Source organism: Ciconia boyciana, chromosome 1 (genome assembly GCF_034638445.1).
Source record: "Ciconia boyciana chromosome 1, ASM3463844v1, whole genome shotgun sequence".
Lineage (NCBI taxonomy): Eukaryota > Metazoa > Chordata > Aves > Ciconiiformes > Ciconiidae > Ciconia > Ciconia boyciana.
This window is the reverse complement of record NC_132934.1, coordinates 196,937,080-196,954,976: the sequence shown is the minus strand read 5'-3', so window position 1 is coordinate 196,954,976 and position 17,897 is coordinate 196,937,080. Positions and strand designations below refer to the sequence as shown.

General features: G+C 46.9%; 1 protein-coding gene across 1 annotated transcript in view; it reads right to left on the bottom strand.

Annotated features, from left to right (window-relative positions):
- Window positions 1-3,228: 3,228 nt before the first annotated feature.
- Window positions 3,229-17,897, bottom strand: part of FLT1 (fms related receptor tyrosine kinase 1) — a 112,950-nt gene continuing 98,281 nt past the window's right edge. The window contains exons 21-30 of the mRNA XM_072857314.1: window positions 16,043-16,202; window positions 15,527-15,624; window positions 14,863-14,985; window positions 13,618-13,729; window positions 11,867-11,966; window positions 10,378-10,483; window positions 10,154-10,284; window positions 9,652-9,736; window positions 8,696-8,787; window positions 3,229-3,433 (exon numbers count right to left, since the gene is read on the bottom strand). Coding sequence (XP_072713415.1) covers window positions 3,229-3,433; window positions 8,696-8,787; window positions 9,652-9,736; window positions 10,154-10,284; window positions 10,378-10,483; window positions 11,867-11,966; window positions 13,618-13,729; window positions 14,863-14,985; window positions 15,527-15,624; window positions 16,043-16,202 — 1,212 coding nt within the window. The remainder of the gene's footprint in view (window positions 3,434-8,695; window positions 8,788-9,651; window positions 9,737-10,153; window positions 10,285-10,377; window positions 10,484-11,866; window positions 11,967-13,617; window positions 13,730-14,862; window positions 14,986-15,526; window positions 15,625-16,042; window positions 16,203-17,897) is intronic.

Genomic DNA, 17,897 nt, shown 5'->3' with positions numbered 1-17,897 from the left:
ATGTGGCCTTATTTTGACAATGTGAAGTTCTGAAGTTGGATACAGGGCTTTTCAACTTTGGTGCTGGAATTGTATTTCATTCTATCATATTTCTTTTGTATTCACTCTGTCTGCAATGCAGAGTTTAAACAAACTTGAGTCACAAAGTGCATTTAGTGCTTGCCACTTACAGTGTATCAGATGTCCTAAAACTTATAGATGTTATCGACTAGAATTGTACTAATACACGTTTCCTTAACTCCCAAGTCAAGTCCTATCTGCTTCTGTCAGATCAGGTCTGCTTTACTAGACAAGCCCTAATTTTGAAAACTAATTCTATTAAATTACCCTCACTTTCATGTTTATTGAGCTTTGTTGCCCAATAACAAAGTATATTAATTTGAGAATTTGCATTCTCAAAGTCATTAACAGCTTCATTTCCCAGAATTATTTTTCTGTATTGTTAACCAGCAAAGGTTGAGGTGATTTACTGGTGGGGTAAAATCTCCTATACCCATCCTATCCTGACGATGCTTATCTAATGCGAAATTTTGTGCAATATGTGTGAAATTGTCAATACTCCCCGCATACATTTAACATGGAGTCATTATCCCTTAAATTGCAGTGTTTTAGAAATCTTATTACATAAGCTGCAGTAAGCTTGATTGATGCACTTACCTAATCTCCAGTTTCCTTCTTAGTAATGTGCAGCAACAGCTACACAACTCGGGCAGCAGTAGGTGATCCTGTTATGCTCTGCCTCCCCACAGAAAGTTTCATCTCCGCTTCCTTCCAGCACTTGTGTGTAGTTTATCAGCAGTGTGGCTTGGAGATCCCATAAGATTATAAAATGCTGTATAGCAGAGAGCACTCAACTGAACATGCCTGTGAGGTAGCATCCCCAGCTTCTGATGGATGGGGTGGGAATGTGGAGATTCTCTGAAGAAGAGAAAGCATCTACCCAGCCCTAAGGTGCTAACTCATGTCCTTTCATCTGTACCAGATCTTCTAGCTGCAACAGTAACCGGGCATGGGGGCAGTTGAATGGATGTTTGTCAATGGGTTGCTTTTTCTTCTACCACCATGAAACCTTGCCTCTCCCGGAGTCAGAGTTGAATTTTTTGCCTCTAGACAGCAGTAAGCACTACTTAGATATGCTGCTGAATCTAGGGGATTTCACTCACACAGGGAGCAGTACAAGTGTCCATCACTGTATCCACTCTGTGTGAGAAGTGTGCCTGCTGTGCAATTATTCCATATTCTCCTTTGCTTATAAAACTGGCCCATGGGATGGATTGTTTGCCAGATGTGTTAGTGCTGCCCAGTGCTGAATCATCTGCTGCAGCAGTCTCTGACAGTGGATTAACTAGTTTGGCAGAACTCTGCGGATTCTTTCAAAAGCAAAATTTATTATATGAATTTAGCAAATACATTATATGAAGACAGAAAATGCAAGACAAAATAAGAGTTATTCACATCTGAAGAAACATAGGGGGTTCATATAAAAGTAATCTTTGTAGTCCAGTTTTCTTAAATATTTATGCACAAAAAGCATATTTATATATTTACACTGTGCAAACATTTCCTTTGAGATGCATCATCCCATAACTATTTTTGCTCACTTGCAGTTAAGAAATGGTTCTTAAAATTTCCTTTTGTTTTGATCGAGACCAAATATACTTTACCAGCAAGAGACAGTGCCATAGATACTTAAAACTGATGATCTCTTGGCCTGGAAGATCTAGAATTGATACTTAGCTTAGAAGTAGCGGTACATATTTCTTTTACTTGAATATCTGGGAACATTTTTCTTTGTAAGTACGCAAAAGGTCATTTGCCTTTAAGTCTGTTAGTGGGTTAAAGTTATAGCTCCTAAGCCGAGTTTTAAGAGGTCAGAACCATATTATATATAGCATCTTAGTTAATATATATTTATAGTGGACCATGAGAAGCTGAGATTGGGCAGTAGTCATTGATCTGGAAGATGTCAGTGCTACTGTGTTAAATGGCCAACTCTCATTTTAATATTGCGTTCAAAGGTGAAAGTGGGTGGTGCATCCTTATGCTTCTCTAACAAAGAACATTCATGCCCTTTCTGAGATGCTATACAAAAGTCTGTTGCAAATGAATGATACATTTTTATTCCTGTACATATATACTGGTAACTAACCTGGAAATTCAATTATCTTCATAGAAAAACTGCCCTAACTTTCCAAGGAGATTGTCTTATCATTTCGAACTAATGTCTTCAAACTCTCTAGTGATCAATTCATTTAAAGTAGATGTGGTTTAGTAGCCATCCTGTCTTTTCAGACAGATTCCCATAAATAAAATATCAGTGCAGTGTTAGAAGGTCCATGAGGTTTCATGGACAGAGCTTAGCTTTAACATATCTAGCTTGTGGTTTGGTTCCAGTGTGTGTGTGTGTTGGCATACTGACAAAGTGCAAAACTTCAAGCATATTTACTTGATTTCAGCAGGCTTGTCTAAACCGAATTGATCTGTGTTCCCTGTTGTTGCAGCCCTGGCTCAGATCTTAGTTCTCTATCCTTGCCAATTGTGTTTTGCAACACAAATTTGAAATTCTTGCCTCGCAAGACTCCTTACCACGTTTGCCATCTGAAGCAGTAAGAGCGGTATAATGCCCCATCCCCAGCTAGCAAATTCAGCTTCCCCAGAGCATTAGCCTTTCCTCAAGTTTCTCAAAGTAGAGTTTTCACTAAAAACTGTAGAGCATGGTCTGTTTCTTGTTTCTCTCTTCTTGAAGAATCCTTTATTTTCCAGCACTACACGGGCCCCAGCAATAGAGTGCAAATTTCCCAGTGCCTGGCACAGGCTCCCGAGGGCTCCAAGCTGCCTCTCCTGCCCAGGACACTGGTGCTGCACCCGAGTCCGAGCAGAGGCTGGGTGACTAAAGCACGAAATACCATCCTGCTGCCAGGGACCAAACAGTGAACTGGTTTTCTCTGTAATGATGACCATCCAGGTTTTCAGAAGCACTGGGCAATTTTAGTGGCAGCTGTTGCTGTTCAGCATTTGGGAAAGTCAAGGCCTAAGCATTAGTATTTTGCTATATTTTGTATGTGCTTGTTGCAGTCTGTAGAAAAGCAGATCACTGAGATTAAGCCAATGATATCTTTTTAAATTTTTGGATAATTACAATTATTTGGGTCAAAGTTTTTAAACGGACAGTGTTTCAGAAGAACCTTTTTGGATTAAATGCATATTTAAATCTTGGCCTAGAAGTACTTAAACGGGTGGCTGAGAATAAAGGACGACAGAGTTGTAGTCAGGAGGGGGAGAATGGCATGCTTTCATTTTCTCCAGCACCGCGTTAGCATACATATATCTTCGCTTGGAGTCACTGAGCTGGTCACAGCTGAAACTGCAGAAGCTTCTTGGCTTGGTTGTTCCAGAAAGCACCGACTCCTTGCTCCTGCTGGCACCTTTCAGGCTGTAACAGAGCAGCATCACTGTTAGCGCATTTCACATGTATGGGCATTTGTTTTAATGACTTGAGCAAAGCCACATCACAAGAAGCAGCTTTGTTTATTCTCAGATGATGGGAACAGCATTGATGCAGATGGGATTGCTCAATGGGAGAGTGGAACAGAGAACTGAAGGAGCCCTCCTGTGTTCCCCTCGAGTCCCCTTCTGAACAGAGATGCTGTGACTGAACATCACTGTTAAGGTGCTTGTGTTCATTGTAAGTATTAGAGTCTTGGTGCTTATGGGGAGTACTTGATTTCTCAGGCTAAGCTCTAATTGCTCATTTTTGGCAGGTGCTAGGGAGTGAAACTTCATTGCAGGGCAAAGTAGTGTGGAGTGTCTGGCATCTGTGCTGCTGCTGGGCTGTGCATCCCCATAGGGTCCCCACACTTAAATGTTCTTCCTAAAGGAACTGGGGTTTTTTCAGCAGGAGTGAAGTAATGAAAGGTGTCAAGCCTTGGGGCAAAAGCAGAAAGCTACTAGCGTAGGTGTTCCCAAAGCCTAATGCTGGGATGAATTTTTGACATAAATGGCTGATGTTTGTGAGGAAGGGCACAAGGTCTGGGTATCTCCTCTCTTAGGCTTCTCTTGGCAGCAGACGTGAACTGCTGGTTTGAATTAGAGTTTTCCTGTCCCGCAAAGGACCAGTTATCCTGTAGGCTGCCTTTTATAAGATGTCCTTTACAAGAGGGGTTTAATGTCTTCTCAGCTCAGCCACTCTTAAAGACTCTGTTTGCCTTGCAGCACCTTCTCACCCGTATTCAGAGAGTGCCGTGCTTAAAAGGCCCCTTTCAATAATGAAGAAAGTTAAAGCAAAGAGAATTTTCACACCATTGAACTTGGATACCAAAGATTTATCTGTAGACAAAGGACAAGCCAGAGCATTTTCCACCATTGATTACATGTGAAATCTTAATGTAAACATATGCTGGACCGCAATGCCTAAAATTAGATTCCCTCCCCTGTATTTTTATAAGTTCAGGGACACTCCACCCCTCTCCGTTTATAAGGTCAGGATTGCTGGCAGCCCTAGTCTTGAATTCCAGAGAAGACAGTTGGAACATCTGTTGAGGCTTTTGGAGCCCAGGGTTTTGCTTTTCATTGTAATTTGCACTGTTAGATCTTTAAGTAAAGTACAGAACTGGTAGCACAGGGCCTTTCCTCATTAGGAAATGGAGAAGTAACAGTTTCTCTTAGATGTCACAGTTTCTTGAATCTTTAACTCACAAGCCTGTGTGCTTTTTAAGCAGTGTGGTCTCTGTCTTCTGTCCTGCTGTAGGAAATTGGAGGGTCCTCCCAAGAAGACCACCCCATTACATTTGTTTGTAGATGGATGGAGTTCATGAGGAGGAGCCCTCATGATGAGCATTGCAGATGCATCCCACATTTTCATATTGCATCTGTTGGCAGACGGAGAAGTAATTGCCTTGGCATAAATTCCATAACTATGTGACAAGGTTAGTCCAGACTCAATGGACTTTTTCTGATGGGTTTAAAGAGAAACGCTTCTGTAATTTACATTGTAATTGTGAGTCTTAGGGAGCAGTGGGCTAGCAAAGGTGGAGTGTGCATACAAAGTTATAAGCCTTAAAATCATCATGCTTTGGTCCTTTCATTCATTATCAGGCTTTTGCATCCTGAGAATTTTCTTGTGAGCTAGACTTGGCTTCTACTTTAATTAATAAACCTTTATACCAGTAGAGCTGCATCTATTAATTTTACCTTGAGTGCACTGATGTACCTGGGCATGCACTCCCACAGAGAGCTTTGAGGGAGCCCACGGGGTTTTGGCATCCATAGTCAGGCTTCATTTTGAGACTGAGCTTACAGTCAGTAAAGGCTTCTCTAGCTGTGGACTATCTCCTTTCCACTCTAGGAATGTAAATTAGAAACTCTGTCTAGTTGGTTTTTAATTGGGATAATTTGTTGAAGGAAACACCTGCTGCTTTCCTGACAGATTCAAGAACAGAGTGAGGTTACAGGCTGGCTGTGGCTCTTGAGATGCTTGTTCCAGCTCACAAGTGGTGGAGTTCTCACTGTTTTTCTGGCTTAGCAATTTGCTTTGACTCAAGGGGTTGCTCCAGCCTGAGGATTTTGGCTTACTTGCGTTGGGCTTTTTCACCAATACTGAAAAGCTAGGAAAGAGTTGTAGCTGGGATCCTTTCCACTTGCAAAGGAACAGAGCTCAGAAGGTTTTATTTCTCTGCCCCCAAACCTTTCTATTTGGATCTTGTTACCTGAGGCCTTATGTTAGGAAAGGTTTATGCTCTCTTTATGCTGTTCACAGCATCACTTACTTGCATCTCAATGGCAACAGCAAGTCCAAGACATGTAACAACCATTTCTGTTGTGCTCCTGGCCACCACCTGGGCCAGAGGGGCTCACCAGGGCTTGGGCTGATGCTTGTTTCCTATAGTGAAACCAAGGGTGAGCTTTGCATGTTGGTGCCTTTCCCTCCACTGCAGTGGAAGCCCGAGGGGAGGGGACTCGCCTGGGTCAGGGGGGTACCCCTGCACTCTCAGGTAAGCTGGCTCCCCGCTCTGCTCTCTGCCGGGCCTGGCTCTCGGGCTGGTCATGCTGAGTAAGCACCAGTGCATGCACTGTCTCTCTCCTGGAGTCAACTGATCAGTTTCCTCTGAAACAAACCCTGGGTGCACTTCTGGGGACAGGTAGGATGCACCGGGTTTGGCTCTTTCCACCCTACGCAGTCCTTCAGCACTGTCACGTCTCCGCCAAGTCTGAATCCTCTAATGCCATGCTCCAGGGCACATGCACACCCTTGTGCTGGTCTGAAAGTATCACCCCACCTGGCTGGCTCGCATGCGATTTCGGATGCTTTGAACTGAGAAAAAAACACGCTGAGCCCATTTGTTCTGCCCTGGGCAGCAGGGAAACATGGGAGCCCAGGGAAAGGCAGGCCAGCCTGCCCCAGCCTGCCGGCGAGCGGGGAGCAGCAAGGGCACGGCCCCGCAACGCCCTCAGCCTCAGCTCAGGACCCACCCGCTGGTGCGAGTGCATTTGGCTGCATCTGTGTCCTAAACTGCAGTGTTGAGGCTTACAGCGCGATGGCAAGTGCTCTGGGAGCGGTTAGACGTTACAGTGAAGGTGATCTAACTGTAAGCTGCTGCTAAGAGGGGGCTGACCCCTTCCTCAGCCTGGCGCTAGCACCAGCTGCCCTGATGGTGAGCTGCTACTGCTTGCTCAGAAACTATTCTAGGGCCGTTCTTCTGATAATCCAGCGACCTGAACCAGCTCTCTGCACGGCAAGCCAAGCAGAAATGTCAGCACAAGAGAGGGGGCAGGACCACACAGCAGGATCCTTGAGATGCAAGGGAAGAAGCAAGTCTATGCATTTGGTTAGATCAGCTTACATGTGTCAAAATCCTCCAGGCTCCACCTTGTCCAGCGTTCAGTACAGCTTTCCGGGGTATTTATTTACTGCTCCAATTTAGCCTAAGTAAAGGATGCTTAGCTGAGAAGCTACCACTTTCAAGAATGTGTGCAGACTAAAGGGTCACTGCATGCACTCACATACATGAGTGCTTTTTGGCATAACGCTAGAGTACCACTTGCTTAGCTTGCAGGCCAGATGACCTTCTGTGTTCTCAGCCAACTGCTCTGTTTCCCTGAGGATTTATGTTCTAGCAGCCACTGTTCAGTTCGATTTTTTTTCCCATCCAAGCATTCCTTTTCCTTCTGCAGCTGAAAATGCTCCTTAAAGCAGTTCCAGAGGGATGCTTGAGGCACACTCCATGTATTCTGTGCCATGCAAAGAAAAAGGCATTTCATACATTTCATTTGGGGAGGTTGCCATGCTGTCTCTGCGGCTGACAGCAGCCTTCAGAAATGTCACATTTACACAAAGAAAAAATGGGTTAAACCACTTCTAGGAAACATTGCATCCTTTGGAGCCCTCTAATATCCACACACATTCCAAGCTCTGTAATACCTGGCTCCTCAAAAGAGGGTATGGAAAACTGTCTCAGTAAAATCAAAGTACCATAAAGTTGCTCACAAGCCTCTTTTCTGAAATGTGAGCAGTCAAGGCAGGAGAAATGGTTTTCCAGCACTTGTTTGGAGTGGCTTGAATCACCGCGGCTTTGCCCCGCATGCGCAGTGCTCCATTGCAGACTCCTGCCAGCAGCACGTTTACCCTGCATGCCACCTCTTTTGGCTGTGTGAGCGTGCACGCTCTCGTACACGTATTTCTGTGCATTCAACCAACGCCCTCTTAGTCACTGGAGTTTTTCTTGAAGCAAGTCCTTTCTGCCTTGACTGCACGTTTCAGCCAGCTCCAATTGTTCGTCGAGACAATACTACACCTCCCAGCCTGCCCAGCTGCAAGTCGCTGACAAGCTCGGCACAGGCAGGATGGTGGGATGGCCTTGACCTCCTGCCCGTGTAAGATGAACGATGGGTTGGGTCTGGGCAGTCCCCAGGCTGGCGGAGGGCAGTGAGAGTGAGCCGAAGCCAGCCGCAGACACTGCCAGCTTCACACTGGCTGGGAACTGAGACACCACCGGCATTGAGAAAATAAACATTTCCCATTTACAGAGTTCATGTCAGTGCAACGCATTTCTTAGAGCAGCCCTAGCTCCCTGCTTGGGCAGCTGTCAGGAATTAGGTGGAGGAAGGTGGCCAATATATTAAAGTGCTTAAAGGCAGGAAGAGAAGTGAGGCCCTCACATCCATCTATTGTAAAGTTGCCACTTTAGCATCCTGAGCCCATGGGTGTTAAATGGGCCGTGCTTAGCTGAGTCATGGAAAAGAAGGGCAAAAACAAGCACAGGGAGCCTTGTCCCAGCTGGGGTGCCCTTGGGGACTTACAGAAACAACTGCAAATCTTTCATAGCCACACGTTCCTCCCCCCGCCAAGGGCTCGTTTCCTATAATTACCTGCCTCTACCTTGGTTCAGTGCTCTCTGGCACTCACTTGTCCTGCCTGGCATTAAGCTGAGGATCAGGCTGATCAGCAGAGCGCTAATCATATTGGCAATGTGCATCAAAGGGGTTGAGGGTTATTTGTTTCCTTGAAGGCGTATGGAGGGTTAGGTGTGGGAGCTGATTGACTACTGACTCAGCTGAGCAGGACACACCTCAGCAAGAGTGTTGACAGGGACTGGGGACACCTCAGCTACTTTCACTAGGCCTGATTTAGCACAAGGACCTTGAACCCTCCTTTGCCCTCTAAAATGTGAAGGAGAAGAAGGGAACATAAAATACAGACCCAAAGAGTGTCCGTTTCTGCTTGCTGCCTGTCCATGTGAAGCGTTTCAGTTCTTCTGGAGCCAGCACCATCCCACTGTCTGCTTGGTAATCCTTGAAGAAAAAAGAAAGACACAACCCTATTAGGTGTTAACTGTAGAAAGGTACTTTTACAATGGGCTCAATTCCTCTTCAGTCAGATTTTCATCATCGGTTTGGTCATTTATACTCAGAGAGCTCTAGGAGACAGCGGCTCCTTGCTGGTTGAGGTGCCGCAATGCCCAGCTATTCAATGGTGCCTTTCCGAACTGTCCTTGCTTTGGGGTGCAGCAAACACGTGCCATTAACGCAGATAGAGAGTGTTAAAAGAAAGGTGCCTACGTGCAAGGTGAGGTTCTGGACAGCCGCTAGTTCAGCCTTGAGAGCACCACTGTGCCTTTCCCGCCTCCCACCGCTTAATGCATACAACTGGGCCACTAAAAGCTTCCCCCAGCCTCTCACCCATGCCCACCCCCACCAGGACAGTATGTGTGCCCCGTTAGTAGACATTTCCCCAGCTTGTCTGCCAGATAACAGGACTTGTTCGTACCAGGAACCTCTGATGGAAATGTGACCCACGATTCTCATTTGTGCACTACTATTCAGATGGAAAACACAAATCCATGGGATTTTAAGTGGCTTTCCCCCACCAGCGGGACTCAGATGGGACACTGGCAGCCATACCTTGCAGTGCTTTTCGCACCGGCCATTTCTTATCAGGGAAGGAGTGTTTGCAGCCCATGGCATGGTCAGCAAGGATCTACTGTCCCCAATTTGTAGGACATGGGATAATACCATGCTGCAAGCACAACTAATCTTGCACCTCGTATCAGTAGAGCTGACAAAGCAGTAAAGCCCCTTCTTAAGTCTCTCTGTATAAATCTGTCACACAAATAAAAAGAAGTAAATGGCGTATCATTTGACCCAATAGTCACTTACATTAAATACAAGCGTTTCCTTGATGGGAAGCTCTTCAAATGTCTTTATGCGCTGGGGTGGTTTTATTTTGAAAGTGTTTATGTATCTGTTCAACAAGAAAAGCAGGATGATTTTTGATGAGAGCGTGAAGTGGATAAGCAGGAAGCGCTGAATATTTCTCTCTTTCTTTAAGCAGTTGCCTAACTGTCATTGAGGTAGTTTACACAAAAAGGGACTTGTTAACCCAACCCCACCCAAACCTCATTCCTCAGCCCTGGGACGCACACAGCTGCCCCTCTTACAGTGCCCGAGCCCCGTGACCTGATGGTCCCCCTGGGCAGAGACACCCCAACGGGCTGTCCCAGCCCAGTGGGATCCTGGCGGTGGTGGCTTGGTGGCTGGTGGGACACTCAGGCCATGTGGGGTGTCTCTGGGTGTTTTCTTCCACCCAGGTCTAAACAAGGCTATGCAGCAAGCTACAATACGCAACAAACAATCTCAGTCTTAATCTTGCTCCTCTCACCTGACGTTTTCAGTGCTTCCACAGCTTGAGCTTGTAACAGAAAAATTTTCATTGCACAAAGGATCGGATGCAGGGAGAAATCCACTTTCCGTTGTAAATATAGTATTGAGGGGTATGTAGTCTTTGCCTTCCTAAATGCACACAAGAAATCAAAGCATTATTCCTGGGACTGTGTGGCTGGTCACCCCTGCCTCAGTCGCAGCATGCCGTCGTGACATTAGTACCTGCTGGACATTTGCTTGCAGCAGGTCGCCCAGCTTTTTCACCAGCTCGGAGAACCTTGGTCTGTTGTTGGGATTGCTTTGCCAGCAGTCCAGCATGATTTGGTAGCTGTGAGGACAAAAGCAAAATGAGAACATGGTGGGGTTACAGCTCACTTTGATCCAAGGCAGCATAGTCTCCGACAGCTTGTCATCAACAGAGTTAGCTCCTGAGCCTGCCTGATTTTACAAAGATGCTCTCCAGCACCACTGAGGCCTCTTACAAAAAGTAAAAGAATAAACTTTCCACAGAAAAAGAAAAAAACCTTCTTCCCACAAGATACTGGGAAGACCACATCAAAAGAATAATTTAGCCAACTAGTCATACTTTCTTTTTTTATTCCTAATTAAGCATTAAACCTTTGTATTAAACATCTATTAACTGGCAATGTTTAAGTTAAGGCACCCTAAGATGACTTATATGAATGTGTCACTTCCTTGTATTGGTTGAGTCAAGCTTTCCTTCCTGCAATAAAATATGTGGAAGAGGAAAAAAAAAAGCTCTTATCTACTGTCACTAGGATAATCAAATTAGCCAATGGGTAATACTCCCAGATAGGCATGGCTGGCTCGCATCCTTTTTCTTCTTCCAGAACTATTTTTTGGTAAGTGTTGCTATTTAGAGTCATGACGTAGCACTCAAAAAGGCACCGAAGACACCTACACGTACTTGATTTTGCCTCCAGAGGTAAAATACCCTGGATATGTTCATGCTCCTGAATGATTTGTGCCACGGTGTGCGTTTGGCACGCTGCAGGTGCCTCCCGGGCAGGGCACTCCGTCCTGCTCCCAGGGCAGAGGGGCTGCAGACTCAGGGACTCATTTGGACCACCCCAGGCCTCCAAAAAGGTGTTGGCCATGCTGCAGCAGCTGGAAGCTGCACCTGAAGGCAGCGGACTGGGGAGCAACAACCAATGTCATGGTGGAAGGGCTCAAACAAACCCCTCAGGCAACACTGGCTGGGAGGCTGTGGGTCCCTGTCACCTTCCTCTGCCATCAGACACCATCTCCGGGAAAGGGTGGACCCTTGTCACCCGAGTGTTTGCGAGGAAGCCTCCGCTGTTGCTTCCTAAGTCAAGAGGACGTTAATAATGTCACATGCCTCCAGCACTTATCTGTGTGCACGTCGGTAAATATTAAACCTGGAGAGGAATGAATGACCTTCCACCTCTGGGCTGCTTGCTCAGCTCCCCTCGGAGCCCAGCCCTGGTGATGCCCTGGGCTCGTGTCCACGTCCCTCCTCACCCTCTCCTACCCCACGGGAGGGGCAGGGGGCCAAAGGGGGGGTGGGGGGATGCAAGAAGATGCTGATGACAGCAAGAAGATACGAGGCAGCATCGGGTTGTTTTTCCTTATGTTGGCATGGGGTATTTTTCGTGGAGACTTGTACATCATCTGCAAGGCAGCCAAGGAGGGCAGCGGTACACAACGCAAGCAGAGAAAGGCATCTTACATCTCCTCGGTCGCTTGCTCTGGGGCTCGCATTCTTGTGCCTTCCTTTAGTCTGCTGCAGAAATCCTCGTCTATTTGGACTCCGGGGTAAGGAGAGGCACCTGGGGGTGACATTGGGAGAACAGGGTCACACATCCCCTGAGCTGGGTACCTGTGACCTAGCCTTGGCCCTACTATTCCCCCCCAAACACTCGGGGTGTGCAGCATCTGCTTGCAGAGCTGGGAGCCCGGGGACAGCCCCCCCTGCGGGGTCTGGCTCCTGCCAGCTGCCACGGGCAGGGAACTGCTGCTGACAGTGCTCCAAGCCCCGGCCCTTGCGGGGGGGCAGGATCAACCCAGCACTATTGGTGGTGCTTACCTGGCCGGGATGCAAAAAATACACATGAATTTGACTTGAAAAGAATCCCTCAAGAACAGCCAAGTCTGATCTCTCTGTGGTTTGGGCCACCCCAAATTCTAGTAAGCAGAGTATTAACAAACCCCAAATGTTCAAAACCACCTTGAGAATAATAAAATCATAGCTTTAAATCAGATCACAGCACATTTGCATTATTTCTCAGTTTCTGTGGTTTTAAGGTGCAGCCTGATAGTGCTGTTGGCCTTTTTTTCTGTAGATAAGAAAACATCAGGAAAAAGGAAAACGAAAGAAAAAACCAAACTGCCTCTCTGAGAGTCAGACGGTTGTCAGGTTCAAGGAGCTGGGGCTTTAAGAAAAAAACAGCAGGTATTATGAGGCTGACCATAAAATCACAAGAGTTGGCAGGCTCACCAACAACATGTATTTAAACTAATAAATGATTGATTGTCCTGAGAATTGTATAGTATTGTTTCCTCTGCTGTTCGCCTCTTTTGTCAGCCTCTATGTTGAACCCAATTAAGATTCTTCTATTCTGACGGTCATTGTTGTTCCCGCTCAGTGTACATCTTGTATCCTGCCTTTTCCACGTGAAAGAAAGGGGGGGGGGAAAAGCTTCACTGGGTTTTAATTTCGGATTGCATGCTCTAGTTCATCCTGCAGCATCTGTGTGGATGCTTGCTTGCCTGCTGCGTCCAGCTGCCCGGGTGAGGGGGGGTGCTGGGTCCCTCCCGGGCTGGGGCGACCGCCTGGTATCAGACTGGAAATAGGGGTGACACAGTCTGAGATGTGCAAAGACCTCTGTGTGTGTTCAGCTCCCTTGCTCCCACAAAAGAAGTAAGAAGCTTTTGAGGGAGTACCCAGCTCATGGCACTTGGTGTCTTGAATGCTATCCGTGGCACAGGAGGCAATGCCTGGGTCCCTGGCAGCTGCCGACCCAGGCCCACAGCTCTGTGTTATCCCACAGAGTTCCACATTTAATAAAAACACTTAAAAATTTGCCTGATTTTCCTGGTTTATGCTACCAGTCAGACAAAGCACCGCAACTGCTCCGGCCGTGCTGCCCTGCATCTCTACCGAGGGTTTCTACAGGGAAAAGAGGGAAGCTTAGGTTTTGCCCATAGCAGAAATAGGTGGTAAAGTTCTCAGCTGTGCTATCCATTAAGGCTTTCAGCCTGGCAAGTCAGCTTTCAGTGCCCTTACAAGCACCAAAATTTCCAGTTCACAGGGGCATGATACACACAGTTCTCCCTTCTACCCCCACACCCCACCTCTGCTTGATTTAGGTCTTTCCTTATTAAAGACCTGGCAAAGACTTGTTGAAGGTAACGGATGTTTTTCCCCAGGCTGAAGCCCCCGTCGCTGAGTCCAGCTCCCAGTGTGCAGAGTTAACATACCCAAGGAAAATATCTCCCACAGCAAGACCCCGTAGGACCACACGTCACTTTTTGTATTGTAGATTTTATCAAATATGGATTCTGGAGCCATCCACTTGAGAGGAAGTCGAGCCTGGAGTAAAAGGGACAAACCTGACTATTATTTTCAAAGCCTAAAAGAATTTAATCATAGATGAATCAACTATATATTGTTATGTAAATAATTACCATTCAAACAGGAACCAGTGGGATTTCCTTACAGGCAGTCAAGATAAACCCACACTCATTCAGACACTTTCTTAACAAATTGTCAGAGTAAAAGGCTATTTTTAAAATATGTGTGGCACAAACCACCAGACATTGGAAACCTGTGACCAGAGTGACCAGGCCTTTTCTTTACGGGGATGTGGGGGTATGCAAGAGCAGACGTCTCTTGCCAGCATCCTAGAGACAGCGGAGAAAACCCTACGTCCAAGAGCAAATCATTCTGTGATGGTGTTTGAGATGTTCTCGGGGCAATATTCAGAGCCTGAATTGCAGGAGTATATCAGCAACCCTTGAAGTCTCCTCAGCACAGCCTGTTAGGGTCTCCTGAGCAGTACCCAAGTTATGTGAACAACGTTTCCCAGCTAATATGCAGTGCTGTAAGCCTTGAAAGCTATTTATGGATGAGGGAATGGCTGGCACGTGGGTGAGACCTCCAGAAGGAGACTCTCTGTGTGACCCCAATGCCCACACCAAATTCCCATGGCATCAGTGGGTGCAGGCACAGTTTTCTGACCCAGCCTTCATGGCAGGCCTGGCAGGGGGCTTACTGCCTGCTATTTGCAGCAGAAGCAAAGAAAAAGGGAGTAGGTCTGGAGGCAGCGAGTCCAGCTCAGCTGTGTGAGGCATGACGAGCGGTGCTTGGCCTGGTGTGGGTGCCCTGGGGACACACACCTTGTTTCGGAGGGACTGGTTTCCTTGAAGGAAGCTTACTGAGTCAGGGGGTTATGCTGAGCCAGCCAAGAAACATGTCTAAAAAATATCTAAAGTATTAACAGGGCAGAGCTGTGAAACAGTTAGCATGTCCAAGCCTTATGCTTGAGGATAGAAATGCGTTCCAGATCTACAACGCATCTGGACAGCTCATCTTCACATAAAAACCGTGATAACTTTCAAGCTCTTTTAAGTTCAGGAAATGTGAATGTCTACAGAACATTTTGGTGGACAGTTTGAAATGATATGTTATAAACATTTGGGTAAGTAAACAGTATCTTGACTTACATCTCCTTTTCTCACATAATCAGGATTCTTATAAATATCTCTTGCGAGGCCAAAATCACAGATCTTCACGACATTGTTCTCAGATAAAAGGATGTTTCTGGCTGCCAGGTCACGATGAATGCACTGTAATAAAACAGTTTCACAATCAAACTGCATTTCCTTAATCCTGCCCACAAATTTCCTGACTGTCTCCCATATCCTTTTAAAAATTATTATTATTATTATTGAGATCAATTTAATATTTTTTTTAGGGAAGTTGACTGTAGTTTACATGAAGTTACAGTAAACAGTGGCAATCCTTTAAAAAAAAAAAAGTATTCCTAAGTCTAGAAAGTGATAAATTTTTAAGCCCCTTGACATTTGCAGGGAAAGCGCTGATTCATTTGGAGCTCCCTACCTAATATATGTTGAAATGAAGAAAAAAACCCACCACACCCAAAAGATCTTCCCTGAATGAATGAGCTTGACCCACTGCCTTCAGCCATGATCCTGTGTTTATGGACTATGGAGACTTGGATAAACATACCGTTATATTTATAACGCCAAGAGGAAAATGGCTCTTCCTTTGGGAGCTCTCCCAAGGAAGGTGTCACTAAAACGTAGACGTGATTTCACCTCTGAATCCCATCCTTCTGCAGGGAAAAATCTCCAGCACAAAACTCACCTTTCTGGAGGAGAGGAACTCCATGCCTCTGGCCACCTGAAAGCTGTAAGAGATCAGGTCCTCCATAGTGAGGGGCAGCTTGTAGAGCTCATCAGCATCTGCAAAGGTGGAAAACGCAGTTTGTTACAAAGATCGCTCACAAGGCAGTTATTTTCCCCCTCTCTTACTGTCCCTATTACTCCCATAAATTCAGTCTTCATAGAGTAGTATTTGAAGGTCAACCCACTGTCACTGGAAACAAAAATAGTGCTTGCTTTATACCCCGCGCTTTGGACTCTCCTGTGTTTTCCCCAAAGATAAGGAGCAGTCAGAAGAAACAATCACACATTTTCCTGTCAGATTTAGTAACCCTGGAAATAATCTTTTTTTAAATCTTCTACCCTCTGGACATGACCCTGTGAGCGTCTCCCACGGATGTTTATTAGGGTGATAAATGAGGAAAAAAATTTCAGGGATGCACAGTATGTTGTAAAAATATCACAGACTGTGTAGGGACAGGAAGGAATTAATACCTACCCTCCTCGTCCTCCTCCACATCACTCAGACTTTTATCTTCCTGGAACCCAGAGCTCGCGAAGCTCTCGCTGCTGGTGACACTGGCCAGCCTTTGTGTTTTGCCTTCCACTGGCTCAATATCCTTTTTCTCTTTCATTGGCTCTCCTTGCAGAGGGGAGTCCTTCAAACAAACAGAGGAGAAGAGGTGCTACATCAGAGCGACGGAGGGGGTGGGAGAGGAACCGAGTCAGACTTCTGTCGCCTTTCCGCCGGGAGAAAATGCTGGTCCGTGGCACGTGCGGTCACGTCTCCCATGGGCGCGGGTGTCCAGTGCCACTGCGGCAGGCGGGGGTTGGTGGCAGGGCTGCGCTCCACCAAGGTTGCCATCCCCCGAGGGCAGAAACATGGTGACTTGGGAGCACCAGCACACGATTTTGGGGCAACCCCGGTGGTGGGCTACCTCTGATGCGGTGAGGATTTGCAGGGTCCATAGATGGACACGTCCGCTGGGCTGTGGCTCATCTCAGCCTGAAGTGAAACATCTGAAAGGGCCTGTTTCTCTCCGGTAGCCAGAGAAAGAGCATGGCGGGATGAGTTGAGAAGGATGCGCCCACAGTGCAGGTGTCCCAGCCCTCTCAAAATAAAGCGTCAGCTTTTCATCCCAGGCTGCTTAAGGCACCTGCCTCTATGTCCCTGCACAGTGCTTGGCATGGGGCTGTAAGCCCTTCCAACGAGGAGCAAGGGTACTTTGTGTTTGAAATACAGCTGCTTTTAGAAGCGGCTGCCTCTCTTCCCAAATGCCTTTATCCAATGCTTTCATGTTATGGTCAATGACGGTTCAATGGGACACACGCAACACTGGAAAATGCTTCCCCACTGCTACCCGGAGAGCAGCCTAGCCACCTGGCCATGCTCTTGCCCCTTCTCCTCTTTCCTCTTGTCCTGTGACCATGTCTCTCTCCTGCACACGCTGGTGCAGAGCTGGGCTCCCTCCCTCCGGGGCACTCTTCCCAGGGGTGCCGGAGCACCGAGTCCAGGCAGGCTCCTCACCGGAGGGATGTGAGCGGCTCCCCCCAGGGTGGACCCCGCACGGCCATGCTCCCTGCTGAGCCTCCTACAGCAACACCCGCACGTTGGAGGAGGCGGCTGCTGTGTTTCATGCAGAGTCCAATATGGACTTGGGATGGCCTTGGGAACAGAGACTCAGCCAAAGCCCTTTGGAGGGGGAGGTCCTCTCGAGCGTGCCCTCCCGCAGAGCCCTCACGAAAAAACCCTGAGCTTTTGGCACAGCTGAGCAGGGGTTTTGAGGACTACTGTTCTGGGTCCAGGCTCCTAAATCCCACTTCAGAGCCCTTAATCCTTTGGGGGATTTTGCTGAAAGAGCACAAGCAGGGATATAGTTGGCACATTTGAGTTCAGGTTTGTAATAAGAAACATGCTGTGGATTTGATTCAGAGGGCTATGGGATGTAAGGACAAGACTCTAATCTCTTTTCCTCTTGATAGCCCTTCTCCTCACACAGTAAGAAGATTACTTGCAAATCTCTGAACATTAGGGTGTCTTGGAACATGAGCTTTAAATGGCATTATCTCGGTTGTTTTCCCAGCGGTACTGAAATCAGTGGGCAAAACCACTTCCTTCGGTTTCACTGACACCAGCCTCTGAAGTGACCCCAAGCTCAGCAGGAATGGGTTTGTCAGCAGCGGGGCGAGAGCATGTGGGGACACTTTGGATAGGATTCACTTCCTCTTGCTGTGGATGGCTCCATCCTAATTACTCACAGCAGTCTCCTTGCACAGTCAGGGGAGAAGAATGAGCACAGCACATCCCACACCAAACATTAAAACAGGTCAGGTGAACTGCACCCAAAAGCAGT